General features: G+C 47.0%; 12 protein-coding genes across 18 annotated transcripts in view; 6 read left to right on the top strand and 6 right to left on the bottom strand.

Moving 5' to 3' along the window:
• The window catches only part of LOC6493945 (mucin-5AC), a 38364-nt gene extending 36722 nt beyond the window's left edge, over positions 1–1642 (bottom strand). The window contains exon 1 of the mRNA XM_032455609.2: positions 699–1642. The gene's annotated coding sequence lies outside the window, so the exon portion shown is untranslated. The remainder of the gene's footprint in view (positions 1–698) is intronic.
• Positions 1643–1862: 220 nt separating this feature from the next.
• On the bottom strand, positions 1863–2521 carry LOC6502505 (5-hydroxyisourate hydrolase). Its single transcript, XM_001961234.4, has one exon. It carries the CDS (start codon positions 2252–2254, stop codon positions 1913–1915), a length of 342 nt encoding a protein of 113 aa, XP_001961270.1. The 5' UTR covers positions 2255–2521; the 3' UTR covers positions 1863–1912.
• A 65-nt stretch (positions 2522–2586) lies between these two features.
• LOC6496616 (periodic tryptophan protein 1 homolog) lies at positions 2587–4161 on the top strand. The gene has a single exon (XM_001961235.4). The coding sequence runs from the start codon at positions 2700–2702 to the stop codon at positions 4080–4082; it is 1383 nt and encodes a 460-aa protein (XP_001961271.1). The 5' UTR covers positions 2587–2699; the 3' UTR covers positions 4083–4161.
• Positions 4162–4188: 27 nt separating this feature from the next.
• On the bottom strand, positions 4189–6571 carry LOC6493944 (transcription initiation factor TFIID subunit 5). The gene has a single exon (XM_001961236.4). It carries the CDS (start codon positions 6486–6488, stop codon positions 4374–4376), a length of 2115 nt encoding a protein of 704 aa, XP_001961272.1. The 5' UTR covers positions 6489–6571; the 3' UTR covers positions 4189–4373.
• Positions 6572–6781: 210 nt separating this feature from the next.
• LOC6496617 (peroxisome assembly factor 2) lies at positions 6782–10146 on the top strand. Of its 4 annotated transcripts, XM_032455613.2 has the most exons (5): positions 6782–6864; positions 7156–7662; positions 7720–8475; positions 8531–9966; positions 10016–10146. In XM_032455613.2, the coding sequence occupies exons 1-4, from the start codon at positions 6838–6840 to the stop codon at positions 9932–9934; spliced, it is 2694 nt and encodes an 897-aa protein (XP_032311504.1). In that variant the 5' UTR covers positions 6782–6837; the 3' UTR covers positions 9935–9966; positions 10016–10146. The 4 variants fall into 4 exon arrangements, with proteins under 4 accessions (XP_032311504.1, XP_032311503.1, XP_001961273.1 ...); XM_032455612.2 differs by having other exon boundaries at positions 8531–10023; XM_001961237.4 differs by lacking the exon at positions 6782–6864 and adding an exon at positions 6968–7097 and having other exon boundaries at positions 8531–10023.
• Positions 10147–10420: 274 nt separating this feature from the next.
• LOC6496618 (peroxisomal (S)-2-hydroxy-acid oxidase GLO5) lies at positions 10421–11761 on the top strand. The gene is made up of 2 exons (XM_001961238.4): positions 10421–10915; positions 11000–11761. The coding sequence occupies exons 1-2, from the start codon at positions 10512–10514 to the stop codon at positions 11694–11696; spliced, it is 1101 nt and encodes a 366-aa protein (XP_001961274.3). The 5' UTR covers positions 10421–10511; the 3' UTR covers positions 11697–11761.
• A 141-nt stretch (positions 11762–11902) lies between these two features.
• On the top strand, positions 11903–13074 carry LOC6496619. The gene is made up of 3 exons (XM_001961239.4): positions 11903–12238; positions 12296–12861; positions 12919–13074. Exons 1-3 carry the CDS (start codon positions 12002–12004, stop codon positions 13013–13015), a joined length of 900 nt encoding a protein of 299 aa, XP_001961275.1. The 5' UTR covers positions 11903–12001; the 3' UTR covers positions 13016–13074.
• On the bottom strand, positions 12858–13868 carry LOC6493943 (U7 snRNA-associated Sm-like protein LSm11). The gene has a single exon (XM_001961240.4). It carries the CDS (start codon positions 13866–13868, stop codon positions 13032–13034), a length of 837 nt encoding a protein of 278 aa, XP_001961276.2. The 3' UTR covers positions 12858–13031.
• A 501-nt stretch (positions 13869–14369) lies between these two features.
• LOC6496620 (mitochondrial amidoxime-reducing component 1) lies at positions 14370–15837 on the top strand. The gene is made up of 4 exons (XM_001961241.4): positions 14370–14527; positions 14595–15217; positions 15273–15559; positions 15628–15837. Exons 1-4 carry the CDS (start codon positions 14521–14523, stop codon positions 15731–15733), a joined length of 1023 nt encoding a protein of 340 aa, XP_001961277.1. The 5' UTR covers positions 14370–14520; the 3' UTR covers positions 15734–15837.
• On the bottom strand, positions 15760–17059 carry LOC6493941 (vesicle-associated membrane protein 7). The gene is made up of 4 exons (XM_001961242.4): positions 16526–17059; positions 16230–16458; positions 16099–16166; positions 15760–16040 (listed from the first exon to the last, which is right to left on the bottom strand). Exons 1-4 carry the CDS (start codon positions 16727–16729, stop codon positions 15885–15887), a joined length of 657 nt encoding a protein of 218 aa, XP_001961278.1. The 5' UTR covers positions 16730–17059; the 3' UTR covers positions 15760–15884.
• A 206-nt stretch (positions 17060–17265) lies between these two features.
• LOC6496621 (ubiquitin-like protein 5) lies at positions 17266–25454 on the top strand. 2 transcript variants are annotated; one of them, XM_044715618.1, is made up of 4 exons: positions 17266–17349; positions 24909–25051; positions 25112–25250; positions 25313–25454. In XM_044715618.1, the coding sequence occupies exons 2-4, from the start codon at positions 25013–25015 to the stop codon at positions 25354–25356; spliced, it is 222 nt and encodes a 73-aa protein (XP_044571553.1). In that variant the 5' UTR covers positions 17266–17349; positions 24909–25012; the 3' UTR covers positions 25357–25454. The 2 variants fall into 2 exon arrangements, with proteins under 2 accessions (XP_044571553.1, XP_001961281.1); XM_001961245.4 differs by lacking the exon at positions 17266–17349 and having other exon boundaries at positions 24896–25051.
• Positions 18059–24752, bottom strand: LOC6493940. 3 transcript variants are annotated; one of them, XM_014906984.3, is made up of 7 exons: positions 24581–24752; positions 23596–23795; positions 22656–22991; positions 22012–22595; positions 19239–20744; positions 19069–19181; positions 18059–19010 (listed from the first exon to the last, which is right to left on the bottom strand). In XM_014906984.3, the coding sequence occupies exons 2-7, from the start codon at positions 23748–23750 to the stop codon at positions 18798–18800; spliced, it is 2907 nt and encodes a 968-aa protein (XP_014762470.1). In that variant the 5' UTR covers positions 23751–23795; positions 24581–24752; the 3' UTR covers positions 18059–18797. The 3 variants fall into 3 exon arrangements, with proteins under 3 accessions (XP_014762470.1, XP_032311467.1, XP_001961280.1); XM_032455576.2 differs by lacking the exon at positions 24581–24752 and adding an exon at positions 24351–24502; XM_001961244.4 differs by lacking the exons at positions 18059–19010; positions 19069–19181; positions 19239–20744 and adding an exon at positions 20969–21729 and having other exon boundaries at positions 24581–24750.
• Positions 25455–25464: the final 10 nt, after the last annotated feature.

Consider the following 25464-nt stretch of genomic DNA (forward strand, 5'->3'; position numbering starts at 1 on the left):
CCGGGCCCGGGCCTTTGCTTTACGTCAGTGCAAATTATATCCACATAGGTTACGATTTTTGACACTTTTCCACTGCCCGGCTTCGTGGCTAACGGTATCCCAAAGCTGAGCATTGTGTTTGTGCGACTTTTGAATACAGTTATTAATGATTGGTTCGGTCTCAGAGCTGGGGGCCAGGAAAGTGTTTATCGGCGGTTCGATTATCAATTACATATCTGCGTATTTTTGGGCTTTTTGCCACATTTACATTAGCATTCGGGGCCTGTTTGATTGATCGACCGTTAGCAGGTTGTCATTTTGATTGCGTTTTAATGCCGACTTATGAACTTTCAATTATTAGGTAAACGAAATTGCCCATAAGTGTCCCAGGTAATCGACAGGTGAGGTAATGCTCCCGCTGGCTACATCTTACAAAACATTACTCTTTGCTTTGATTTTTTTCATCAAATTGTTTCCCACGTTCTGAACAACTTGTATTCTGCATAAATAATGAAAGTGATGGTTGTTTTTGGCAATCTAACAGGTTCGGATAACATCTTGTTCGAATCAATTAATTCAGATTATCCCATGGATTTCAGAAAAACATAAATTGAACAATGTTAGGGTTATAAATAGATTATTTATTTAAGATATAAATAATAAGAATAATAAAACTAGAAACTATCTATTCTCAAAATAAATTCTATTTCCCCTCTTACCTTTAAGATTTATTCGTTCAATGAATGACGGAATTGCGAGACACTTTTGGGCCTACTGGAACGGGCCAACATTCAAATTGGTCCAATTGGGCCCGGTTACTCCAACTGCTGGCGTGCTGATCTCGTTAGAATCTAAGCTAGTTTTTTCCGTTTTTTTCTTTTCGGCTTCTCCTCGATTGGGCTGGATGGCTGGCTGGCACTTGGCCGGGGTACTTGTTGCTCTGCTGGACCTCAAACACCAACTCCAAACCCCAGGCCTGGACGGCGGCCAGAAAATGGAAACGCGATTAGGGGGGAAAACGGCGGCTAGAGCGGCGGCGGCGGTGGAAAAACGGGCGAAAAGGGTACACAAAAAAGATGCAGAGCCAGCAGCTCACAAAACGAAAACAATGCCAGAAAAAATCAACATGCACACACTGACACCAAGAATATGTATCTTAAAACTGGTTTAAGATTTGTTGGGGATTTGTTGGCTCGGCCGCATCGAGTGGAGTGTGTGTCTATGTGTGCTGGCCGTTGCTGGAGTGCTTGTACTTTCCAATAACAAACCCAACTTCTTGTTTGAAACTTCTTTGAAAACACACGGATATCAAATCCATACAGATTCTTTGGCTTTGCTCGCCGGCCCCGGCCCTTCGAAGACAACTGTTGCGCGCCTCAGTGGGAGGCGAATTCTGAGGGGGGCAGATAAACGGACGCAAAATCCGGCACTCACAATGGGAAGCACTATCCACACTTGGTATATAAGCCGCCGAGGATTTGAAGTTTAATTTATTTTTTCTTTTTAAAAAACACCGGCGAGCACTGAAGTCGATCGCTGTTTCAAACACACTTTATTCCAAAAACCGACAGCAGTGAGAACCCACGAATCTCCCGCGACAACCGTCATTCACTGCTAACCGTCAGATACAACTAAAAGTATCCGCCAAATACATTTTAAACTTATCCGAGACACAGTATCCGTCGCATGCAATCGAGGGTAGAATCGAGCTGTAAGGAAAATCGATATATCGATAATTTTAACATTTTCAGAAACACATCACTGACGCTCCCTCCCGCTTACTCGAAACACCCTGTTTTGATTCAAAAATAAATATTTTCTTTCTCTGTTTTGAATCGTTTAACATTTAAAAATGTTTAAATTTAAAAATGCACATAAATTAGTAAATTTTCAAAGAACATTTATTTCAAAATCAAAATATAAAAATGTATTTTCATGTGCCGCGATACGTCGAATATCCAAATGGATTTAGCAACAATGGAATATGATAGTTCTGATTTTCACTACAATCCACCATTATCTCAATAGCAGGATAAATGGTCTTGGTATTACGCTCTGCAAAATAGGCCCCCACGTGAAAAGTCAATTTGTAAACTCCATCCTGAAGTTGTCCGGGTTCCAAAAGTTGGCAACGACCGTCTTCATTTGTTTGGGCCGCCCGAAGAGATCTCCACTCATGAATTTCGTCCAGCCTGGATACTGTGACTCGTACATTGGCAGCAGCCTTTCCAAGAGAAGTGTCTAATATGTGGGTTGAAAATTTGCGTGTATCCATCGGAGCAGAACTTAAAACTGGAAAACCGGTTGGCTCGAAGCACACAGTTATATGAAAGATAAGATGCTTTGTCGATAATAAAATCTGTCTAAATAAAAGATTGCATGGATCAGCTGAAAAAGATAGCGAAACACACGGATATAAGATAAGGGGATTTCTCAGTAGCTAATTGTACTATTTAATCTTGATTTTTTTCAAATATATTTAAGGAGGTTAAATCCTTTTCGATTTTAATCTTAAATTGAAATATAAAGTTTTAAAAACTTCACCAGCAAACGAATGTTTTACAAATGTTAATGCTTCTCTGTAATGTTAATTACAGCTATTTCCCGCTAATTTATCGGCCGTTTTCTAGAGATGGGACTTTCTATCCCCTCTGAGATCGACTTGCACGTGTTGTCTTTTGAATTCATTCAGAAAACTTGAAATTGTTTTACCAAAGAATATGGCTGAAGAAGGTCCCCCTGAAGCGAACATTGACTTTGTGCCCGCCCTGTGCTTCGTGCCCCGTGGCGTGGCCAAGGATCGCCCTGACAAGATCGTACTGACCCAGGAGGAGCTGGCCAGGATTATCGGAGACACACGCCAGCAGCTGGATGACGAAAGCGACGACGAGGATGGTGAGGGAAACGGGGCTCCAGAGGTGGCTGACGACATGGATGTGGACGACGATGAGGACGCGAACAGCGAGAACCGGAATCCTCAAGATGAGTTCCAGTTCAACGAATATGACAACGAGGAGAACGCAAATGTAACCAGTCTGGCCAACATTGTGAGCGCCAGTGAGCAAGTGCCCGACGAAGACGAGGACTCCGAAGCCGAGGATGAGGTGATAAAGCCTAGTGACAATCTGATCCTGGTAGGTCACGTCCAGGACGATGCGGCCTCCATGGAGGTGTGGGTATTCAACCAGGAGGAGGAGGCACTCTACACCCACCACGACTTTCTACTTCCCAGCTTCCCGCTTTGCATCGAGTGGATGAACCATGATGCTGGAAGCGACCGGGCTGGTAACATGTGCGCCATAGGCTGCATGGACCCGATCATCACCATTTGGGACTTGGACATCCAGGACTCTATTGAGCCCACCTTTAAGTTGGGCTCCAAGGGCAGTCGCAAGCAAAACAAAGAGCAGTATGGACACAAGGACGCCGTGTTGGATCTCTCCTGGAACCGAAATTTCGAGCATATTCTGGCCAGTGGCTCGGTCGACCAGACTCTGATCCTCTGGGATATGGACGAAGGACAGCCGCACACCGTCATCACTGCCTTCGACGAGAAAGTGCAATCGCTGGAATTCCACACCACAGATGCTCAAAGCATCCTTACCGGCTGTGCCGACGGATTCGTGCGACTCTTCGACTGCCGTGACTCCGAAGCAGTGAACTCCTCGAGCATCCAGTGGAAGGTGGCGGCTGGAGAAGTGGAAAAGGTTCTGTGGCACCCCACCCAGGGTGACTACTTTGTTGTGGGCACCAGTGACGGTAGCTTGCACTACGCCGATAAGCGGAAACCCGACGAGTGGCTCTGGTCCGTGAAGGCGCACAACGAGGAAATCTCCGGGGTGTGCTTCAACAGTCAAGTGCCCAACCTACTGACCTCCACTTCCACGGAAGGCACCCTCAAGGTGTGGAACTTCGATACAACCGAGGCCAAGCACGTCTACGAGCACGAGTTCAATATGGGTCGTCTGCAGTGCATGCGACAGTGTCCCGAGGATCCCTTCACGCTGGCCTTTGGCGGCGAGAAGCCACCGCGCTGCGCCATCTACAACATCAAGAATTCGGTCGCCGTGCGTCGGACCTTCGGCATCGCGGATGCTGAATAGATGATAGTTTCTGTACATTATGCACTTATGTATAGGCCATTCTTTAAAAATAAATACGATTACATGTAAGGACCCAAAACCCTTGCCTTTTCAATGGAAATTCCGCTTCAATGTACAAGAATGAATTTATTTTTTACAAACTCTAATCCAAAATGTGCATCTGAATCACTTTTTGCTTACAAATGTAGGTGTAGTGGGTTAAAAAACGAACTGATATAAAACATTAATCTTAGATATTTCGTGCACTGCTTACAATTACATTACGTATAGCGACTAATCCTAACTCTGGTCCTAGCTCTTAAAGAGGCCCACGCACATGAGCAGGTTGCGGCGGGTGAAGTGCAGGTTGACAAACGGAGAGTTCTTGCTCGGGAACGTGCGTAGCAAGTATACATCCTCGTCGTTCTCGTCCTGGTGGTTCGAAACAGTTATGTGGTTGCTGATGTAGTCCTCGGTCACCTTATGGAAGTCCCACAGGGTCAAGTTGTTATCCAGCCCGGCGGCTGCCAAAATGGTTCCATCCCGACTGAACGTAATTGTGGACACGGTGCTGGTGTGGCGCAGCAGAGTGGTGACCAGCGAACCGCTGGACAGATCCCAGACTATGATGTTGTGGTCCACAGATCCAGAGGCCAGGTACCGTCCGCAGGCCGAAAAAGCCAGCGAGCTCACCGATCCCTTATGACCAGTCATGAGGCGCACCGACTGACCCGTCAGGTTGTCCCACAGGCGCACAGTCCGATCACTGGACCCAGTGGCCACGTAATTCGAATTCGGATGGAATTGCACGCAATCCACGTCGGACAAGTGGCCCACGAAAACCCGCAGAGCCTGATTCGAGTCAGTGGCCCACAGACGGGCCGTCTTGTCATACGAGCAGGACACGAAGTAATATCCGTGCGGTGCGAAACGGACATCCCACACGGGATAAACGTGCCCTCGGTAGGTGACCACGCAGGACCACGTAAGGAGAGACCAAAGCCTGATGGTGGTGTCCTCGGAGCACGACAGCAAAAGGTTCATCTCTGGAGCAAAGGCACAGCGGTATACGGGCCCGGTGTGACCGAGAAAAGACCTGGTCGTCTCCCCGCTCCGGTCGTCCAGCATGCGGGCACTTATGTCGGCAGACTCCTTGTCCAACTCCCTCAAGGCATCCGCCTCCTTGAGAGCACGCAGCTTAGCAGGCGTCAACGACCAAATCCTCACGCTGGAGTCGCCAAAGCCGCACGCCAGCAACGTGGAGTCGTCTGAGATCTCGGCACAGGTTACGCCCTGATGCGAATTTAGGACCGTGTAGAAGACGGCGGAGGGCAGTTGATCCTTACTTAGCGCCAGACGCTTGCCGGCCTCCCTTAGAGCCTTTAACTTAATCAGTTTATCCGAATCTTTGAGCTCGGGCAACGGTATCCTATCGATAGAGGGAGCATTGGGATCCGACTTGGACTTCTTGGACAAAAGTGGATCTTTCTTGGGTTTTTTCTTCTTCGGACGATCGGGGGCATCCGGGTCGTCGTCCTCCTCTTCGGGGGCCGGAGCTGGTGTGGTCAGCGTTTGGAAGTCTACCTCCTTGAGAAGGCCGTAGTAGACCCGCATTTTATTGTCTTGCCGCTTGGCTTCTCCGATGTGGGACCCTGCGGTGGCTACGCACTGAAGCTTATTGCGAGCCATTCCTTCATAGGTGTCGAAGTGCAGGTACTTTGACACAATATCGGCCACCACCTCCTGCCGGCGATCCTGAATATGGCGCTTAAACAGCGAATGGGAGTCCCTGGACATCCGTATAACGAACTTGTCCTGTTCCATGGCGGCCACCAAGTCGTTCTCTAGCAACTCCTCTGGCTTTGAGAGAAGAAGTAGGTTAAAAAGGCCCTCTGTGTAGTAGCCATCCAGATCGCACTTGTACTTCTCAATAAAGCTCTTTGCCTTGTCCCTTAGGCCGCTGGCGAGCATCTTGAAATATATCTGAACCAGAATGGGGTACAGTACCATGGACAACTCGTGCTTGTATATGTCCAACGAGTCTTCCACGAAGGCTCGCAGCTCCTCATAGGCCTGTTCATATTGTTGCGCGTCAAAGCCTTCGTCGCCGATGAATTTGGCCAGTGCCTCCGCCGCATTCGCCTCTGTTACCGCCGACTGTTTCGATTCGTGCGGTGGGTGCTGGGAATGCTCTCGTTCCTGATCTCCATCGCCGAGCCGTAGCGCAGAGCTGAGCACCTGCTGTACATCGCTGTCACTAATAGAAGTCAGGTCCGCGGTGCTCACGTTGGCCTCCTGGCAGAGTAGTTCCTCTGTACTCTTGAGCTGGTACTTCTTCAAAAGTTTCAGCAGGCAGAGCAGTTCACGTTTGTCTTGTGGCTGTTGGGTGCCGTTCCCGCCATTGATGTTGCTCATTTCCAAACTCATTTTCGGCGAAAATAAAGTTTTATGCTACTCCTGTATTTTGTTTTCTTGTGGTGTGGCCAGAGAGCGAAAGGCGACGGAAAACCGCGGAGAATTTTACACGCGAAAAATACCAAAAATACTGCACAAATTTAACAGAAATGTGCCCGTTTATATGGATATACAAAGTATTCGAATGTTATCCATTCTTTAAATATGAATATTCCTAAAACCACTTAATAAAAAAAGTTTTAAAATAATTATCAGATTAATTTTTACTTTTTATTTATGTTTTTTCGTGTCACGCCACGGGCACGCACATATCCCATTTTGGGCATACCATCTCTTACCTAAACCATAACATTCGTAAGAGATGAAGAAGAGATTAATTATAAAAAAGGTAAAATATATCTTAATGGGCAATAATTGCTTACCAAATGCATTATTATGTACAATACGCTTGACTCTATTAACGGTATTAATCCTGCCATTGCTTATTTCAGTGTAACTCTGTGCCGCCCCTTCCAACTCCTTGAACTTTGACTTTCCGTGTCTCAAAATTAACCCTTGTACTTGTGCTTTTTGTTGTGATCGTCGCTCTTTTTTGTAAACATGAATGAAAATGATAACGTGGTAGGTCAGTGAAGGCTTTACTTTTTCCATTTGTTCACAATCCCTTGAATCCCAACAGAAAAAAGTCTCCAGCAAGCGCAATTCGCTGGCATTGGACCAAGGGGATCCGAACCAACCGAGGTACAACTACTCCGGGCGCGTGCAGGAGCTGATTGAGGGTTATAACTCTGCCATACAGCTGCTGGCGCCAAAATGGCCCTGGTTCTTCTACCCCGGATATCTGACATACGCCGTATACTGGCGTTACGCCAAATATTACAAGGGCAAGTTGATGCTGACGCCCATTCCGAATCGCCTATACGATTTGCTAATTAAGAACGAACTCATAAAGTCGGAGCACCTGGTGTTCGCTAGTCAGGAGGTGTACGATAACTATGCTGAGTCCCCAGACGTCAACTTTGTCAACATTGTCATTCGGGGAGGAAGCAGAAAGGCCGAGAAACTGTCCAACGGCCAATCAACGCCCCAAACGGTTATCAAACAAATGCTTCAGGAGGCTCCGCATACCATAGTGGCCCAGATACTGCCTGTGGCCCAGTGCCAACCCAACTGCCTTTATATCCAGGTGAGTACCTTTGCATACACTGAACTGTTCATGTTAATGGTATGTTGTGCCTCGTAGGAAAACTTTTATGGAAATATTGTGGAACGCTTCCGCATCCGCTCCAACTGCTGGGTGCAGCTAGAGCACTTTAGTGAAGAGCAAGCTATACCGAGCATTGCCACCAAAGCACACGTCTACTTGCTGGCGGATCCTCACGAACTGCCCGCCGAAGTGACTGAACTGATACTGAGCAACTACTTCAACACACCACGTCTCCTGCATCGCGGACACACATATCGCATAGAGGTGAACGCCGATCTTGTGGGAACTTCAGCCTACGCCCACTACTACTTGATATTCGCCTATCTACGCCATGTGTTCATAAAATGCATACACCTTGAGACGAAGGGTAGCGAGTTCGAACTCCAAGCAGTGGTTGCCAAAAACTTCAGCAACCTGGTCCAGGTGCCCGCCGCACACAATTTCCTACCTCGCCAAGTGCTGGATAAGGTAGCCATTGTGGAGAACTTCCCAACTGGCCTAAGAAGGCCATACCAACTGCTGCGTTCTTCGGTGGATGCCTTCTTGCCCAAGAAGTCGGCGTGTCTGTCTTCGAAACATATTTTTCCTGTGTTCCTGCTGCAGGGTGAGCGCGGAGCCGGCAAAACCAAGCTTATCAACGCTGTCTCCCAGGAGCTAGGCATGCACCTGTATGGAGTAGATTGTGCTGAAATTGTTTCCCAGGTGCCCTCGCATACTGAAATGAAGCTAAAAGCGGTCTTTGCCAAGAGTCAAGTCAGCGAACCACTCATAATATGCTTCCATAATTTCGAGGTAAGCAAAACATAGCATTTGTGGCTAAAGAATAATGCAACACAACGTTTTTTAGATTTTTGGCATCGATAACGAGGGCAATGAGGATCTGCGTCTGCTTTCTGCCTTTCATGTGCAGGTGCAGGAACTCTTCACCAAAGATCGCAAGCATCCTGTTGTTGTGGTGGCTTTGACGAGTGACCGACACCTGAAGCCCATGATCCAAAGCCTCTTTTTAGAGATCATCAGCATTGAAATGCCGAGCAAGGAGGAGCGCTTCGAGATTCTACGCTGGATGCATATTCGCGAGACCTTTAACGACATCATCCATAACCAGAAGGCAATCGATCGTCTGCCCCTGTTCTCCCGCGAAAACCAGTCCCAGTTTATGTCGCGAGTAAGGCCGAATTGGCGCAAGACTCTGGACGTGCTGCAGGAGGTGGCTTCCAAGTCCCAAGGGTTCCTTCTGGGCGATCTACAGCTTTTATACGATAATGCAGTGCGTCTGAAGAGCCGGCAGCGTTTGGGCAGGAGCACCTTGGATCTCTCCCACTTTGCCAAAAACTTAAGCGACATGCAGAGCTCGTTTGCAGACAGTTTGGGAGCTCCTAAAGTGCCGAAGGTCTACTGGTCGGATATCGGCGGTCTGGCCAAGTTAAAGGATGAGATTCAAAGCAGCATCGGCCTGCCGCTGAAGCACGTCCATTTGATGGGCAAGAACCTGCGTCGCTCAGGCATACTGCTCTATGGACCTCCGGGAACGGGAAAAACACTTGTTGCAAAGGCAGTGGCTACGGAGTGCAACCTTAGCTTCCTTTCTGTACAGGGACCGGAGCTTCTGAACATGTACGTGGGTCAAAGCGAGCAGAATGTGCGCGAGGTATTTTCTCGTGCCCGGTCGGCAGCTCCTTGTGTTCTTTTCTTGGACGAGTTGGATTCCCTGGCCCCGAATCGAGGTGTAGCTGGTGACTCTGGAGGTGTCATGGATCGCGTGGTGTCGCAGCTACTAGCAGAAATGGACGGCATGAGCGATGGCGATACGAGCAAGCCCATATTCATATTGGCAGCCACCAACCGTCCGGATCTGATAGACCCTGCTCTACTGCGTCCGGGTCGTTTTGACAAGCTCTTCTACGTGGGACCCTGTTCCACTGCCGAGGACAAGGCAGCCGTGCTGCGCGCTCAAACCCAGCGTTTTGCCTTGGCTACCGGGGTAAATATGGACGAAATTGCGGAGAGACTTAAGAGCGAGATGAGCGGAGCAGACCTGTACTCCATCTGCTCCAACGCCTGGCTTTCGGCAGTGAGGCGAACTATTGACAGACACTTGGGTGGCTCTCTCTCGGAGAAGGAACTGTTGCCGGAGAATGTGATCGTGGAGTCGGAAGACTTCACCAAGTCCTTTAATAAGTTCGTGCCCTCGATTAGCAAGACAGATCTGGAGTACTTCAATAACCTTAAGGCCTCGTACAGTGTTTGAATTTACAATCGCATGGTTAACTAGTTCTAAGAGTGAGTTTTATAAACAATTTTCGTTGTTTTTCAATAAACCCGTTAATAGTTCACAAACCGCAACGTCCGAGTCACCTGGAACTGGAACACACCCAGGAAATTGAAACCCAATGAGTAGGTCTTTTGTGTAAATTGGACATTAGTCGGGTCGGAAGCCCTCGGTTTAGCAGCCTACGGAAAGAAGGAGGAAGAAGGTACGTGTTGTCCATTAACCTTGATCTTGCCAAAAAAAAAAAAAACGAGAGTCAGCACTTATCACCTCAAACTTGATCGGCTACCCCCCATGTAGAGCAGGGAAACTGCGTTGTCCCATTTTGGGATGATCTCTGCGAGACCTGTCTGCCTCTCTGTTGGGATTAGGTGGGAGCTCCCTTATCAGTTGCAGCCGGCAGACAGCCTGCTTGCTTATCGGTTTATGGACCCCGAAGAGGCAAAGCTCTAGATGCTGGAACGTAATCTCCCTGGGTTTAGTTCTAGTTTGGGCGGTGCGGCGAAAGGTGTCGGCAAATATTGTATATTTCCATTGCCTAGATTACGTAACAGATATGGCTTTGGTGTGTGTGGAGGATTTCGAGAAGAAGGCAGAGGCGCATCTGGAGAAGAATGCCCTGGACTACTACAGAAGCGGTGCCGGGGAGCAGTTCACTCTAGGTTTAAATCGAGAGGCATTCCGACGTCTGCGTTTGCGCCCGCGTTGCTTGAGGGATGTCTCTCGCCTGGACATTAGCTGTGAAATCTTTGGGGAGCGGATGAAATGGCCCCTGGGCATTGCCCCTACTGCCATGCAAAAGATGGCCCATCCGGATGGTGAGGTTGGTAACGCCAGAGCCGCCGGAAAGGCAGGATCCATTTTTATTCTCAGCACGCTCTCAACTACTTCGCTGGAGGACTTAGCAGCCGGTGCCCCAGAAACCATCAAATGGTTCCAACTGTACATCTACAAGGATCGGTGGGCTATTTAACTAATTAATATTTTTGATACTCCAACCCATTTGTTCCATCCAACTTAAGTTTGTTTCATTTTAAATTTTAGTACCATTACGGAGAAACTTGTACGTCGTGCGGAGAAAGCAAACTTCAAAGCTCTTGTGTTGACCATTGATGCCCCAATCTTTGGACACCGTCGCGCCGATGTGCGCAACAACTTCAGCTTGCCCTCACACCTTACCCTGGCCAACTTCCAGGGCATTAAAGCCACTGGCGTGGCCAGTTCCAACATGGGTGCCTCGGGGATCAACGAGTACGTGTCCAGTCAGTTTGATCCAACTATCTCCTGGAAGGATATTGCATGGCTGAAGAGCATCACTCACCTGCCCATTGTTGTGAAGGGTGTGTTGACCGCTGAGGATGCGGTTTTGGCCCGCGAATTCGGATGTGCTGGCATAATCGTATCTAACCACGGAGCACGTCAAATCGATACGGTTCCAGCTTCGATAGAGGCTTTGCCAGAGGTTGTACGTGCCGTTGGCGATGATTTGGTTGTCATGCTGGATGGAGGCATCATCCAGGGTAACGACATCTTCAAAGCCTTGGCATTAGGAGCTAAAACGGTCTTTGTGGGCCGCCCAGCAGTCTGGGGCCTGGCATACAACGGACAGAAGGGTGTGGAAGAGATGCTTAGTGTTCTGAGAAAGGACTTTGAAATTACCATGGCTTTAATTGGCAGCCAAACTCTTAAAGACATCCAACCGTCGATGGTGGTCCATGAATCGCAATATGCTAAACTTTGACTTGACAATTAATCCTTTTATATGTGTCCCTATTTCTTTTATATTCAATAAAAAATGAAAAAGTATGCATTTTTGAGAGTAGTAGAATAAAAAATTTTAAAAAATATTTTATAGGTCAACAAAAAGGAATAAAGATTACAAAATTTAAATCGTTTTTGTTTTGGCGCCAAAATGTTATAAATAGTGGCAACGCTGTCGGCGAAAAATGTTTCCAAAACGTTATCGATAATAGCTAATCGTTATCGTCGTTTTCATATATGCTCCTCCACCTTCCATAAATAAAAAAAAAGAATTTTTCGAGAAACATGTTGGAAGGGTGGTATTGTCGGTCCCTAGCCAACCAGGAAGGCGCCGTCAAAGAGGAGCCCCAGCCGGACAGCGAGGAGGAGCCAGCGCCGCCGGTAGGGGGCCGTTCACAGGTGGCTGTTAGAGGAGGAGTTACCGCCAGCTCTTCCTCGGCGTCTGCGGGAACAGGAACGGCCGCAGTGGATTATAAGGAGCGCTACAAGAATCTGAAAAAGAAGTTAAAGTTTCTTATCTACGTAAGGAACTCAATTTTTACATTAAACCGAAGCAATTTAACACGTTTCTTATTTCAGGAGAACGAGTACTTCCAGGATCTGCTGCACACAAATCAACGGCGACTGTTAAAGGTCTCGCGGGATCGCACTTTCCTTTTGGACAGGCTACTGCTGTACGAGAAGCCCGCCAAGGACTCTAGCGACAGCGATGCCACCGACAGCTCGGACTCGGAGCCGGCATCCACTTCCGGGGCGCCTGGAGGCTCCCAAACACCCAAAGAAGCCATTCGCAAAAAGCACAAGGACAAGGGAGGTCCTGGAATTCCGGGCATGTCTCCGCATATGACCACAGTGGGTGCTACGCGAGGCAGGAGACGCAAAATTTTGACTGGAATGCATCCCTCCAACCAAGGAATGCAGGCTGCAGCGAAGAGACAGCTTACTGCCACAGTTTCCCCCTCTCAGCAACAGCAACTAATGCAAATCACCACGGTACCCAAGGCTGTCTCTCCTGGCCTGAGTACAGCGGAGATTGCACGTCAGCTGCAGGAGCGACGGCCAACACCAATAGAGCTAATGAGTCAAGAGTGCACCTCGGCCACAGTGCCCACAACCATGCTTAGCGATGAAAGCCCCTCGAAATGGTAATATAGCATTTATTTTTTTTATAATTTAATGTAAACTATCATGTAATCTTTTAGCTACTCCAATGAGACGCTACATCACCTGATGGGAGAACATTCGCCGTCACATGAGGTTGCTGCCGAGGAGTGTGTGCCGATGGAGTACACCAGTTAATAATAAAACAGCTCTATCATATACAATTTTCCTTAGAAATTAAACTAACTAGAACCACATTTTCGCCGCGTATTAAAACTTGTGGCAGATATCGCTTTATTTCCACGTTCTTTCGGTTCAGGCTCTTCACAATCAGCTTTGGAAGCGAGATGCCCAGCTCCATGAGCCTCTCACTGCAATCTACGGATTCGTCGCAGATATTCTGGTGACCGTAGTTGTGTTTCCTTCTCCTCCAAGTCTCGGTGGCATTTCGCAGAAGGAGATTCCATTGCTTGTCGTAGGCCACCAACTCGCCTTCCACGCTTCCCCCAACTTGTCCTTGCTTCCGAACAACTACTCGAATTCGTGACGCGGCTGTTGGCTGCGTTTTGTTCGAGGAAGGCACACAGCTCCTTAAAAGAGCTAGAGGCCCAGCGGATGCATCCATGTATGTAAAAATATTGCGCCTATGTTTTTTACTCGAAGTTTTCAACGTGGGCATCTGATGAAGTTCAAAGCGGCGTTGAGGAACTTCCAAATTGGCCAATTTTGGAATAGATTTTGTTTTTTTCTCGACCGTTTGGTGCGAACCTGATGCCGGTGTTGGTTGTGAAGCCACGCTTCCTGATGATTCGGATTTTTTCCGCTTGTTTAGTTGCCAAACTCCAAACTTTTTCAGTGCACTCTCGAAGGCTGCCAAATTCTGGTATAGAACTTTGGGCGCTGTGTCCGTAATCTTGTAGTTGGGTTCATAGAGGGCACGTAGTGGATTAAACCGCTCGCTGCCCACATCCAATTCAAGATCGGGATCTGATTCTCTGAGCTCTGAATATTCTTTCTCCAAAGTTTTATCCTTAGGCTGTTGATTAGTCATTTTTGGGGAGCGAGGATCATGAATTGGCCTAAATAATCAAAATAATATAAATATAAACAAGAGAATACCGGCTCTTTTTTTTTAATAATGTTTTTAAAGAAGAAGAAAAGCACAAACCGGAACGAGACAGGGGTGCATCGGCCAGACTTTGGCGGTCTTTTCAAATTAATATTAAAAGCTTTCGCTCCTTTTTTCCTTGAAATCGTCGGAATCATGTCGGACTTTTTACATGTTTCCTTCAAAAATTATAGTAGTTCTTTAGTAAATGTTTATCATCAATTTAAACAAAATATTTAAAGTTGTATAAAGTTTGACTTTTAAGTTTTTTACTATTTTTTATTTAAAAATATATATATATATTTTTTTATAATTGCCCTTTAATTAACACTATAATTACCATGCCTTTATCAAAAAAATAAAACAAATTTCAAGAGTTCCTTGCAAACTTTGAAACAAAATGTGTTACATGCGTCGGAGTTTTAAAAAAGGCCACTTTAAAGTTTAATCATAAAACACTCGGGATGAAGTCCAGCCTTAATTTATGTACATACAGTCACATACCAATTGAAGGGAGCTTTTTGCGATCCGCCACCAATCTAATCAGTGGAGCTTTTAACGCGAAGAAAGCAACAAGTGATCAGCAAACAAGGAGATGGCAGGTATGGAAAATCACAAAGAGGGTTAATAAAGAGGGTTGTAATCCTAGTAATTCTAAAAATCCTTTAGCAAGCGCGGGTAATTCATCCTTTGACCTAAGCCCCAAGACCCTCATTGGTGTGGGTGTTGGACTAGTGGCCGTCGGTGGAGCAAGCTACCTGCTGTACCGCCACCTAACCCGCGATGTGATGCCCCAGAAGTGGCGGCGCGTGGGTACCGTCGAGCGGATTCACTTTTTCCCAGTCAAGTCGTGTGCTCCTATGCAGATCTCAAAGTCCGACCAACAGTTCGATTGTGATGTGCTCAGTCTCTCTTACGATGGAGTCAGGGATCGCACCCTGATGGTAGTGAACGACAACAACGAGATGATAACAGCGCGCGTTTATCCCCACATGACTCAGATCCATTCCAAGAAGATAGGGGACACTAAGATCTTGTTCAGCGCCGCGGAGTTGCCTGATCTGGAGCTGGACTTCGAGAACCTGGAGAGTTCCGGCAAGGATGTGCGCACATCAGTGTGGGGTGTGCCTATCAATGTAATGGTCTGTGGCGAACGTTTCAACAGTTGGTTCTCACAGGCCATCCTCAAGAAGGAGAGTGGCTTGAAACTGGTCCACTATCCTTATCCCATGCCCGTTAGGTCAACCAATCCCCGTTTGAAGAGCATGCCCTACCTCCGGCAGCAGGACTCGGTTGGTTAAACATTTAAAGCAATCAACTGTTGGTAGTTAATTATTTCTCACCCAGGGCACCTTCAACGATGCCACCAGTTATATGCTGATGAACCTGGCATCCGTGGCGGATTTGAACACTCGGCTTAAGAATCCTGTAGACCCGCTACAGTTTCGCGGTAATTTCGAGCTGAAAATGGACACTGACGTACCTTACGCAGAGGACAATTGGAAGTGGGTTCGTATTGGCGAAGATGCAGTTTTCCGATCGGTTGCTCCATGCACCAGATGCATCTTGCCAAACATCAATGTAGACACGGCCCAGCGCGATAGCGATGGAGAGCCGCTCAAGACGCTGAGAAGGTGAGTCACCGCAAGCAAACACAAAACAATGAAATTCATCTTATCACTGGCTTCCCTCTGCTCAACAGCTATCGTTTGTTTAACTACAGCTCGCCAGCTCTTGGCATTCATATGGGATTGCGAATGCCGGGCAAGGTTAAGCCGAACGATGTGGTGTATGTGGAGGACAACTGAACAACAGTTTGCTGGCATTTCGAACATTTAATCCTGTATACTTTCGCATTTATTAAATATAACATATATAGTGAGGGTACCGTAGAGTTTTGTATGCAAATATACATATGTTATGGGCCTATAACAATACATAAACAAATAAGAGACGGGTTCAAACGCACGACTGCCAGAGGAGACCGCCACAGGCCATGCTCACGATCACATAGATGATGAAGGTTATCACCAGACCAACCACCACATAGATGCGAATGTTCTTCCAAAACATTTGTCTCGCCAAATTTCGCGAGGCCTTGCGGAATGCAACGGACTGCCAAAGACAAATCAATAAGTATCTCTTCTAACCAAGTTGCTTGGTTTCAACTTACATTATTGCTCAAGTTTTCGGTCTTGTTGACAAGCAGCTCCAGCTTCTCACCGCGGTCTCGCAGACTGTCTGAAAAATTCAAAAAACTTAGTGGTATCTTGTTTCAATTTCAGTTTCGCAACAGTAACTAACCAATATTTTTAATCATAATGTCTTTTAATTCCTCGATCTGGCCATGAGCCCTCGAAATGGTGTCCACCTCTCGCGAAGAACTGAAGTAGACCATTTGCTGGGCCAGGACTTTCGAAAACTCTGTGTTCATGGCGTAGGCGATGGCCGTCGCCACCTGCAAGCCGTATGTCTGGATGAACCGGTGCTTTATATCCGCGAGAAAGAGAAAAGACCGCGACCGGTCAAACTCCTAAAAAGAAACAAATTATTGATTCAGCTACGCGGCAGGCAAGTGGGTCGCCGGTTCATTCACCCACGTTGTCAGTAATGCACATATAGACCAGCTTGTTCTCGCAAGTGTAGTGGATCAGGTAGTCGCCGTGAGTGTAGGTGGTCTTGCTGTTACGCAGGTCAATCCGCTCGATGATGTGCTCCGTAACTTCTCCAAAGTTCCCGACGCAATCGGCGAACTTTGCCAGGGGGGTCGTACCCCGCGAGATGACGCTGTACAAAATCGGCATTATTCAGCGGGCTCTTCTTTGTCTGAGGTGCGGGTGCGGTCTCCCAGCGTTTTAACTCTTAGAGTAGCTGTTTATCAGCAAATCCAACAAAGATACGTCACTTTTCCCAGAATTATCCAATTGTATTGCTTTAGTTTTCAATGGAAAGCTTCACATCACATTTTCGTTTGGCAGCTCTGTTGTAAAATATTGGTCACACCCTTTAAACCATCACGGTCCGATATTTGCAATTATTTTTCAGTTTTGTACCATAATAAATATTGGCGACAAATATTGAGATGCACTTTTACAAAAGTGTGACCAAGTGGTCAAAGCTCCGAATCACACCAAAAATACCACACAATTTCAGTGTTGGAAAAATATCAATTTTTCAATTCGAAATTAAATTTTTAAAACAAGTAAACCCGCGAAAGCCTTTTTTTAATCCTAGTAGTATTAAAAAACACATTCGAAAAACTAAATTCTTTTATATTATACTTAGATTATATATACATATATTTATAAATATATATAGGTACGATTAAATAATTCGACTCAATGGAATTGGGAATTTGCAAATTATCTTAAAAAGATCAAAAAGCTAGTGGATGCGATTAAAATGAATCATCAAATTAGTTCTGGTAAGCATCATCGTTTATTTCTCGGCGGAGTTATTTTGTGTTATTTTATACATATTTACATACAGGTTGGCCCATCTTATGTCAACTTCAGTATTAAACCAATTTCTTATATGAAAATGAATTTTCAAAAAAAAACAACATTATATGGCAGTTATGGAATTTATTCAGACGATCCTTATAAATCATAACTGTGTAGAACAGACTAGTTGGCCAAAGATGGAATTTGTAGAGACATTTCCAACTATCTAAACACCAAAGTTTTGTCATTTCTGATCGTTCAGTTACATGGCAGCAAGTTATGTTTCCTATAGACGCCCGATCCCGGCAGTTCCGCCTGATATACAGCGTGCAAAGGAAAGAAGGGTATATCCAAATTGTCGATAGATTGCTAACGCACAGACAGACTGACGAGGTGGTCCTGATCAAGAATATATGTATCGGATCAAATACTGTCTTGAACACTAAGATTAGAATATGCCCTTTGCAAGCGAATATAAGGTGATATAAATTAAGAATGCCAGATAAGCGATCATTTTTGATAGTAAGGGAACTTATTTTGCGAATAAGGACTTCATTCCTGTTGAGTTTAATCTCCTAATAACCACTAAATGCTCCGAAATCTGCCATCATGGAGGGTTTTTTCTGCAATTGCTATTCATTGTTGGCCTATGTGTCTTGGCAGATGTGAAACCCACAGAACAAATACAACTTTTTATTCGTGCAACGCATTTATTTCATAAATTTTGGTGGACCTTAACGAACAAACGACTTAACTGCAAACTATACCAATTAAGTAAACTTACAAGCAGTAACAAAAAATTAATTACAAGCTATTTTTGGGCTTACTCTTAAAAATAGTGTACGTATACAGAGGGAGATAACTTGAAAATAGGAGTGGCAGATATGTGTGGGTTGCATTCGATTAGTAATGGGGATTCATTCAGATGTGGTTGGACTATTTTCAAGGGATTCAATTTAAGTAAGATTCAGATTTCGGTGGCCATTTTCAAATATATTACCTTAGAATACCTTAAGCTTAGGATGTAGGTATAAAGCAAGCATACGGCTTAAGCAAGCTATGACTATTTAGTTCAGAACGCTTTCAATGGCAAAACTATAACATATGTTTATATTATTGGAGGTGACTTAAAGGAACTGGTGTACGATTTCATAGAGAAGCAAACTAAACCTGAATAAATATTATAGGACAAACGTGGACATTGGGCACGGGCCCGATTATTCAAATAAGTATATACAAAATAACCTTACGGGCTGCAAGCACTTCAGTCCACCTACGATATGGTACAAATACACTTACAAGCTATAGCCTACTTTTTACATAGTCTGCACAGGTTTAAAAAGCCTTATCTTAGTTATTGACTTCTCATTTCCTTCATAAGGCACACACACTATGTACACCTGACAGTGATCGGGGGAATGGGGACACGTTATGAGGCAGGCGGTTTGCCGTGCACTCGAAACCTATATAGGCAGGTGTAGGTGGGCTGGCCATGGTTCGTCTCGATCCGCAGCTCGACGACCTCGTATGGCCTCTTTATGTCCAGGTTCTGAATGGCAAAGTACTGCAGGGAAGCTCCGTTGTCCTGGTACTCGTATTCGCCGAACAACACGGGCTCAAAGTCCTTTTCGTGCTCCAACCCCTAGAGAATGACCAGGATCTTAGTATGTCTACAAAAATGGTCATCGTAAAACTCTTACCCAAACAGTGAAATTGCGGGGAGCCGAGTCTATGCGCCCTGTCGGCGAAAGGCTCTTGGGTATGTGCTCCAAAGTAAATCCCGTCACATACACCAGGGAGTTCAGCTTAAGCACTGTACAGAGGATATTTTAAGTAAGTTCATTTTGAAGAATATTGTGTGGGGACTTGCCTAGGAATCCGGGGAAGCCCTGGAAGGCCCAGCACTCGCCCGGTTGCACATTTGGGGATATGGCGACTCTGGGCGTGTTGGAAGGATACCACAGGGGAATGCCGAACACCGATATCTGCGCCGATTTGGTCTGGTAGCTCTCGGTGCACCGCGTAGAAAGAATTTGGCCACCCGCAGACTCTAGGGCGAAGTCCACAAGGCCAGTCTTGTCCGCATCATAGATGGCCAGCACGGTTTTAACGATCTGACGAACCTCCTCCTCGCGGATGTGGCCCTTGAGCGCCCCGGCGCTCTCGTTGTGCTTGGCCTCGACCACCAGAAGCATCTCACGTTTGAGCCGCTCGCTAATATCGCTCATCAGCAGAATGCTGGAGCGGTCAATCTCGTCCCGAATGTGGTTGTTGGTGCGCTCGTTAAGCTCCAGAAGCTGCTGCTCCAGGTAGTCCTTGGCCACGAACATGCTGCGAACCCAGTTCTGCAAGTCTACCTCGTCCAGCTGGCTCCCAGCACCGCCGGCGGTAGCTTGCTTGAAGCCGAGGATCTCTACCAGAGATAGTTTGACCTGCTTGTTGAGGAGCGCGAATTGCGAATCGTTAAGGGCGGCCAACTTGGCATCGATGTCGGCCAACAGACCACTGAACCGCTGGTCCTGTGACAGCTCGTGCTGCTGCATGCGCTCTATGAGGTCCTCCTGACTGAGCCGCAGGCTGCTAAGCGACTGCTGGAGATCGGCGTTTTCGGCCTGTTTGTCGGAGAGGGCCAGCTTGATGAAAGCGACCTCCCGATTAAGTTGCTCTATCTGTTGTTCGGCAGCTAAGGCTCCGGAGCCCTCCTTGGTCTCCAGCTGGTGTACTCGTAGGTTGATGCGGGCATCCACGAAATCGGCCAGCTCCGGAGCACCCAGAATGCGCTCCAGCAGCGCCCCAAAGTCGACTTGCTCCAACTGGATCGTGTAGTGGGACTGATGTAAGTTGACTTCTGTTTTGATTAGTTTGGTAATTTCTTCCAAGTTGGCGGGTGTAAGTTTCACTTCGGACTGCCACACGCCTGAGTTTTGCAGCTCAAGCTTAACCTTTAGGGCCAAATCAGCCAGATCCTTCTCGCTGAGCTCGGTTCTGGAGGCGGAAAATTGTTGGAGATTCTCCTTCATCAGTTGGACAATGATCTGCAGCTGCTGCGGCGACAATTGTTGCTGCTTCTCTGAGTGTTGCTGCAACTTGAGGTCTACCAGTTGCTGCATGTAACTGTTGACATGGTTTAAGATGTTTTCGTACTCCTCCGCCGTCAGGGCCTTCTGTATGTTCTTCTCAATGCTGGCCATGTTCAGCTTTATGGCTTCCGGTTCTTGTGGGGAGCTCTTTACGGTGGGCAGCCAGTTCTTCACGGTGGCTCCTGCACTCAGTAGACGTCCTTGCAGCGAAGCCAAAAGGGATAAGGGTAGGGGAAGCAACGCTTCTGCCCGTTGCACGTAACCCACACGCTGGTCCTCCTGCAAAAGCGACCAGCCTGGCCGGAAGGGGGACAAGAGAACACAGCTCTATTAGTTGGCAGTCCTTCTACATTGCAATGGCATATGGACTAGGGTTAGGGGAATTTCGTTCGGAGGGGGTAATTCCAACACACAAATGCAGAAGGATAGAGTTCGTGACTGGCCAACTAATATGCTTGTTCCACATTTTACTTACCATTTCGCAGATTCCAACAAATGGCAAATAAAACGATCTATTCTGTACGCGGTGTTTTGTGTTAAGTTGTTTGCATTTATTTTTTGTATGGACTATTACAAAGCAAACAGTAAACAAACTACAAAAACGTTGTTTGACAACAATTACGATTGCAATCATTCATTGCAAAATTCTTGATTCTGATTTTGAACAGCGGCGAGCTCTATCCTTCTCCCATCAGCCTGTGATGTTGCATTTTGTGGGGAATTGTGTGGGTTAGTAGTATGGGGTAAATGGGTGGTGGTGGTGTGTGTATGAGAGGAGGTCAGTGTGGAATCAAAAACTATCAAATAGGTGGGCCGAATTGTGAACACAACAGACGGACGACAATCGGACCAAATGCTTTACTTTGTACTTGAATTGTTCATAAAGAAGGTTCCACGTGCTCGTGGATGCGGACAGAGGCGGTTTCTCTCAAGATCCTATCATGTTAGCAACTGCTGCAGCAGTTCCACAACGAAGCGGTAGCCTCCTTGCTCCAGTTGCTCCCTAAACACGCTCATAATAGACCTGATCGTCGGCCTGAAATATCTGGCGCCCCTTGTTGACCACGTTCTGGCCGATTGTCTTCAGGTAAACCAAGTAGTCATCGGCCCAGTCGCGCACGCGCACAGCATGTTCGGCCGCCTGCGTCCGCAGCGCCTCGTACTGGGCCTGGTTCAGGTAGTCGCTGACGTTGACTTTGGGCAACTCAGGTAGGGTGAAAGTGTACTCGGTTATGGACTTGGGAGGGAAAGTTTCGTTGGGGTGTAGGTAATAGAACAGACCTGCAAAGGTGAATCGCATTAGGTATTGCTCTACGGCAGACGGCGGAGACAGAGTAAAATATGTAATAGCGCTGCCCTCGATCGGTTTTCCGTGTAATTTCCACGTCAAGCCAATGACGTCATAACGTCGTCACATTCAGATTAGACCGATTAGAATTATAAATAAATCCAATAGATGCGAACGATATACGGACGACATTAGATGGCGATCCGCTCGAAGGCCAGGACCACACGCTCAAACATATTTCACTCTCCATCGGCCAGTGTCAGGAGGCCACTCACCTGTCAACAGAAGCAAGGGCAGCAACAACAGCAGCAAGATGAGGAAACGCTTCTTGGACTTGTTCTCCGCATTCGAAGATCGCAGCAGCCACGTGTCCAGACTCAGCACAGATCCAATGAATATATAAACGTAGCGAAGCAGACTCGCCACCCCGCCTCCAACAAACTGGGCCGCTCTGGCCAGCACGCCGCCTTGCTGCTTGGTCTGGCGCCTAGCGTAGTAGTTGTGATATGCGTTCGATTCGGTGGTCGAGGCGCTCGTTATGCGACTCCATGTGGTGGTGATGCTGGTGACCACCAACTGAATAAGGCGCACGAGCCACCAGCTCTGCTTCTGCTGCTGCCCGAGTGCGGCGTCTAATTCATCGGCGGAGTCGTAGTTTAATTGCTGGGTGTACTTGGCCTGATAGCGCCGGCGAATGAACTCCTCCTGCTCCGGGTTCTGTTTGACCATGTAGTTGACGCGCTCGTCGTGGTTGCCCAGGCTCCGCCGAGACATGTTGGGCATCGCCACAATTCCCGGCGCCAGTTGCCGGCGGTGGGGGGACAGCTCCGAATAGGTGTAGTCCGTCTTGGGAGTTTTGCTTCAAGGAGAAAAACGATTATTAAGTAAATGATCTGATAGTGCAATGGCGAGTACTCACTTCCAGTATTCACCCGCATCCCTGTACTCGATGTAAGCCAGGTAGTCGCTCACATTGCCCGAGCTAATGCTGCCGTTCGAGTGGTTCAGCTTCTCCTGCACCGAGTTGAGGGCATTTTGGGTAGTCTCGAGCTGACTCCTGTTGCGCGGCGAGGAAATGGCGCCTCCTGACCGCTTGGTGAAGGCTGTGGTGACCGTGGTCTTGGTCGTGGCCACCTTACGCTTTGCCCCCGGGGTCATGTCGTCGCTGGAGTAGTCCGAGGTCAGCTGAGCGAACGCCTTGTTGTAGGCCTTCAGGTTGAGGCTCGACTCGATCACATGTTCCTCCACGATCGTTCTACAAAAAAGAGATCACCGCATTAGTGAGAACCAGACCCTGGCAATGAGAAGCGCAAAGCAACATATCAAAACAAAAATACAAAAATGTGCTCATAAACGCAGGTGACCTTCAATTCCACAGCTATCGCCCGCCCCAACCAAGTCGTTTTTGTGGCTAACGTGAAAAACGTCTCTGTTGGCCATCGGCGGACCCCCGCATGTCGTCATCAACGAAACCAAAACGAAGTTCGGTCGACCCGCCAGTCTGCAGTCGCTCGGCTGAATCTAAATTGCGCGCCAAAAGCGAGCAAAGCCCGTCGACGCAGCCCGCACCCTGTATGCCGTTTCGAAATTCAAATCGAGGCGAGCGTGAATAACAGGGAGGTGACGTCATGGGTGCAAACACATCACAAATCGCACATGCAGTGGTGTGGAGTCTTCGCATGGGGTTATTGTTTTGTGGGTATGGTTGCGACGCTGCCCGCCGCCTTCTTAATTTAACGGATTCGAATCGCGTGCCAGGAGGTGGAATCCCTTTATGCCACCGGATGCTCCCGTTTCTGATAGCTCTGGCATGTGGGGCGATAAGCGGAGTAGCTAGGTTCTATTTCGGGGGTACTTACTGTACATTGGGGGCCGCAGACTTCTTTTTGTGGTGGTGCACATGCCCCTCCTCGCCGGCGTGCTCGCAGTTTTCGTGGTCGCAGCTGGAGCGGAGGAAGGGGGTCTTGGAGCGGGACCGCCGACGCGTCTCTATCTGGTAGGTATCTTCACTCATGGTCCGACTCTCTCCGTGATTTAGGGCCCGCAAAAGGTCGCTCGGCTGCAAGTGGCAAAGGGAAGGCAAGCAGAAACATTAATATGGGCAGCGATCTACTTGGAATAAACATTTAGCGCCGTCTGCGAGTGCCTGTGTGCGTGAACAAGGCGTGGGTTGTTTACAATTAGGCAGATGGGCTGTGTTGTACCTCCCCGGGTCTTGCCTAAGGAGGCCAATGACGAAACGTAGCTTTCCGATTAATGCTCGAGTGCTTTTGGGAAGACCTACTCAATAGTTTTGAGCATACATTAGTGCCCAATTATGCAACACATTGCTGTGGAAATGGAAATGAGCGCAGCGCCCGGTTTTTATTAGAATGCAATGAGGGATGAGTCGGCGGGGCTAGAAAGAGCGCTTCTATAAATAAGACGAAGCGTATTTAGCTCGCGAATTGCTTGCCAGTGACCGTGGAGTGCGGCGAGAATTATTGCTTTATTTTGCCTTCGAGATTCCTCAATGGCAACCGCCGAACCAACGCTCCGGCTTTCGAGCATACATTTGGACGATGGGGGGTGGAATGGGGGTGGGGGTGGTGGTGTCTCGGGAGTCCATACCAACCACGCCATAAACAAACACCACGCGATAATCAATACGAACGAGCTGCCCAAAAATGGGTTCGCAACAAAGCCAACTCGGTTTCGGTGAAATGGAAACCCAAACAAGTTTTCCGCAGCTGCGTCATAGCAGCGGTTAACGTGTCGGTGAACGACGCACGCACACACACACACAAAACAGTCACAATCACGGTGAGGCAATTTTCCAAGCAGTTCACACAAAAATATTCATACTTTAATCTCATTCAGGTTCTTCGACACTTAATGAATTCCTTCTGTTTTGTTGAGCGCAAAATATGGTGTATTTCCTGGCGTCGCGGCGGTTTTAAAAATAGTTTTAAGTGAAGCAGAGGTGCCGTTTCGTAGAGCTGGTAGCAGAAGCGATTAAAGTATCGAGACATCGATAGCTTAGAATTTTTCGATTAATCGATATTATTTTTCACATTTCATTTCATGAAATTTTTCTTTATTAGCAACATATTATTAGCACATAAAATATGGATTATTTTAGTTCTTCCTCATAATAAACAAATCCGAATTCTTCAATACTATTTAAAATCAGGTTCACCCCAGTTACTGGTAACATAAAAAAACCCACCGATCTGGCAACACCGCTTCGCAACCACATCAAAACACAGTTCTGATTTCAACTGCATATCTAAAAAAATGATAGAAATAACGTGCAATGACCGTCTTGGCAAAAAGGTAATCACACTCCAGTATTTATTGAATGTGTTTTGATTATTGAAATGTGTTATTTTTCAGGTCCGCGTCAAGTGTAATCCGGACGACACAATCGGCGACCTGAAGAAACTCATTGCGGCTCAAACTGGCACCAAGCATGAAAAGATTGTATTGAAGAAATGGTACACAATCTACAAGGATCCCATCCGCCTATCCGACTGTAAGCTTTTGTAAACTTTTATAATGTCAGATACTAATATTTTTTCGAAAACTATTCCCCAGATGAAATCCACGATGGCATGAATTTGGAACTGTACTACCAGTAAACCTGCGTCCTGTCAATTGCAGTGTTCTGTTGTTTAGTTCTTTTGTAGACATTTTTTAATAAACAATTTTTGAATAAATAAGAATAAGAAAAATAAAATTATGCTATT

Source organism: Drosophila ananassae, chromosome 3L (assembly GCF_017639315.1).
Source record: "Drosophila ananassae strain 14024-0371.13 chromosome 3L, ASM1763931v2, whole genome shotgun sequence".
Classification (NCBI taxonomy): domain Eukaryota; kingdom Metazoa; phylum Arthropoda; class Insecta; order Diptera; family Drosophilidae; genus Drosophila; species Drosophila ananassae.

Excerpts from the sequence above, each read along its gene's own strand:
- LOC6493944 (XM_001961236.4), bottom strand. The coding sequence starts at position 6,488 with ATGAGTTTGGAAATGAGCAACATCAATGGCGGGAACGGCACCCAACAG.
- LOC6493941 (XM_001961242.4), bottom strand. The coding sequence starts at position 16,729 with ATGCCGATTTTGTACAGCGTCATCTCGCGGGGTACGACCCCCCTGGCA. Across the intron at positions 16,459-16,525 it reads ATATGTGCATTACTGACAAC|GAGTTTGACCGGTCGCGGTC; the intron begins GTGGGTGAATGA and ends GTTTCTTTTTAG. Across the intron at positions 16,041-16,098 it reads CCGAAAACTTGAGCAATAAT|TCCGTTGCATTCCGCAAGGC; the intron begins GTAAGTTGAAAC and ends TGTCTTTGGCAG.
- LOC6493943 (XM_001961240.4), bottom strand. The coding sequence starts at position 13,868 with ATGACTAATCAACAGCCTAAGGATAAAACTTTGGAGAAAGAATATTCA.
- LOC6496621 (XM_044715618.1), top strand. The coding sequence starts at position 25,013 with ATGATAGAAATAACGTGCAATGACCGTCTTGGCAAAAAG. Across the intron at positions 25,052-25,111 it reads ATGACCGTCTTGGCAAAAAG|GTCCGCGTCAAGTGTAATCC; the intron begins GTAATCACACTC and ends GTTATTTTTCAG. Across the intron at positions 25,251-25,312 it reads TCCCATCCGCCTATCCGACT|ATGAAATCCACGATGGCATG; the intron begins GTAAGCTTTTGT and ends ACTATTCCCCAG.
- LOC6493940 (XM_014906984.3), bottom strand. The coding sequence starts at position 23,750 with ATGAGTGAAGATACCTACCAGATAGAGACGCGTCGGCGGTCCCGCTCC. Across the intron at positions 22,596-22,655 it reads GATGCGGGTGAATACTGGAA|CAAAACTCCCAAGACGGACT; the intron begins GTGAGTACTCGC and ends TTCTCCTTGAAG. Across the intron at positions 20,745-22,011 it reads GCCCTTGCTTCTGTTGACAG|GCTGGTCGCTTTTGCAGGAG; the intron begins GTGAGTGGCCTC and ends CCTTCCGGCCAG.
- LOC6496620 (XM_001961241.4), top strand. Across the intron at positions 15,218-15,272 it reads ACCTCCGGCAGCAGGACTCG|GGCACCTTCAACGATGCCAC; the intron begins GTTGGTTAAACA and ends TTTCTCACCCAG. Across the intron at positions 15,560-15,627 it reads CCGCTCAAGACGCTGAGAAG|CTATCGTTTGTTTAACTACA; the intron begins GTGAGTCACCGC and ends TCTGCTCAACAG.
- LOC6502505 (XM_001961234.4), bottom strand. The coding sequence starts at position 2,254 with ATGGATACACGCAAATTTTCAACCCACATATTAGACACTTCTCTTGGA.
- LOC6496616 (XM_001961235.4), top strand. The coding sequence starts at position 2,700 with ATGGCTGAAGAAGGTCCCCCTGAAGCGAACATTGACTTTGTGCCCGCC.
- LOC6496619 (XM_001961239.4), top strand. The coding sequence starts at position 12,002 with ATGTTGGAAGGGTGGTATTGTCGGTCCCTAGCCAACCAGGAAGGCGCC. Across the intron at positions 12,239-12,295 it reads AGTTAAAGTTTCTTATCTAC|GAGAACGAGTACTTCCAGGA; the intron begins GTAAGGAACTCA and ends TTCTTATTTCAG. Across the intron at positions 12,862-12,918 it reads GATGAAAGCCCCTCGAAATG|CTACTCCAATGAGACGCTAC; the intron begins GTAATATAGCAT and ends GTAATCTTTTAG.
- LOC6496618 (XM_001961238.4), top strand. The coding sequence starts at position 10,512 with ATGGCTTTGGTGTGTGTGGAGGATTTCGAGAAGAAGGCAGAGGCGCAT. Across the intron at positions 10,916-10,999 it reads CTGTACATCTACAAGGATCG|TACCATTACGGAGAAACTTG; the intron begins GTGGGCTATTTA and ends TTTAAATTTTAG.
- LOC6496617 (XM_032455613.2), top strand. The coding sequence starts at position 6,838 with ATGAAGAAGAGATTAATTATAAAAAAG. Across the intron at positions 6,865-7,155 it reads AGAGATTAATTATAAAAAAG|AAAAAAGTCTCCAGCAAGCG; the intron begins GTAAAATATATC and ends GAATCCCAACAG. Across the intron at positions 8,476-8,530 it reads TATGCTTCCATAATTTCGAG|ATTTTTGGCATCGATAACGA; the intron begins GTAAGCAAAACA and ends AACGTTTTTTAG.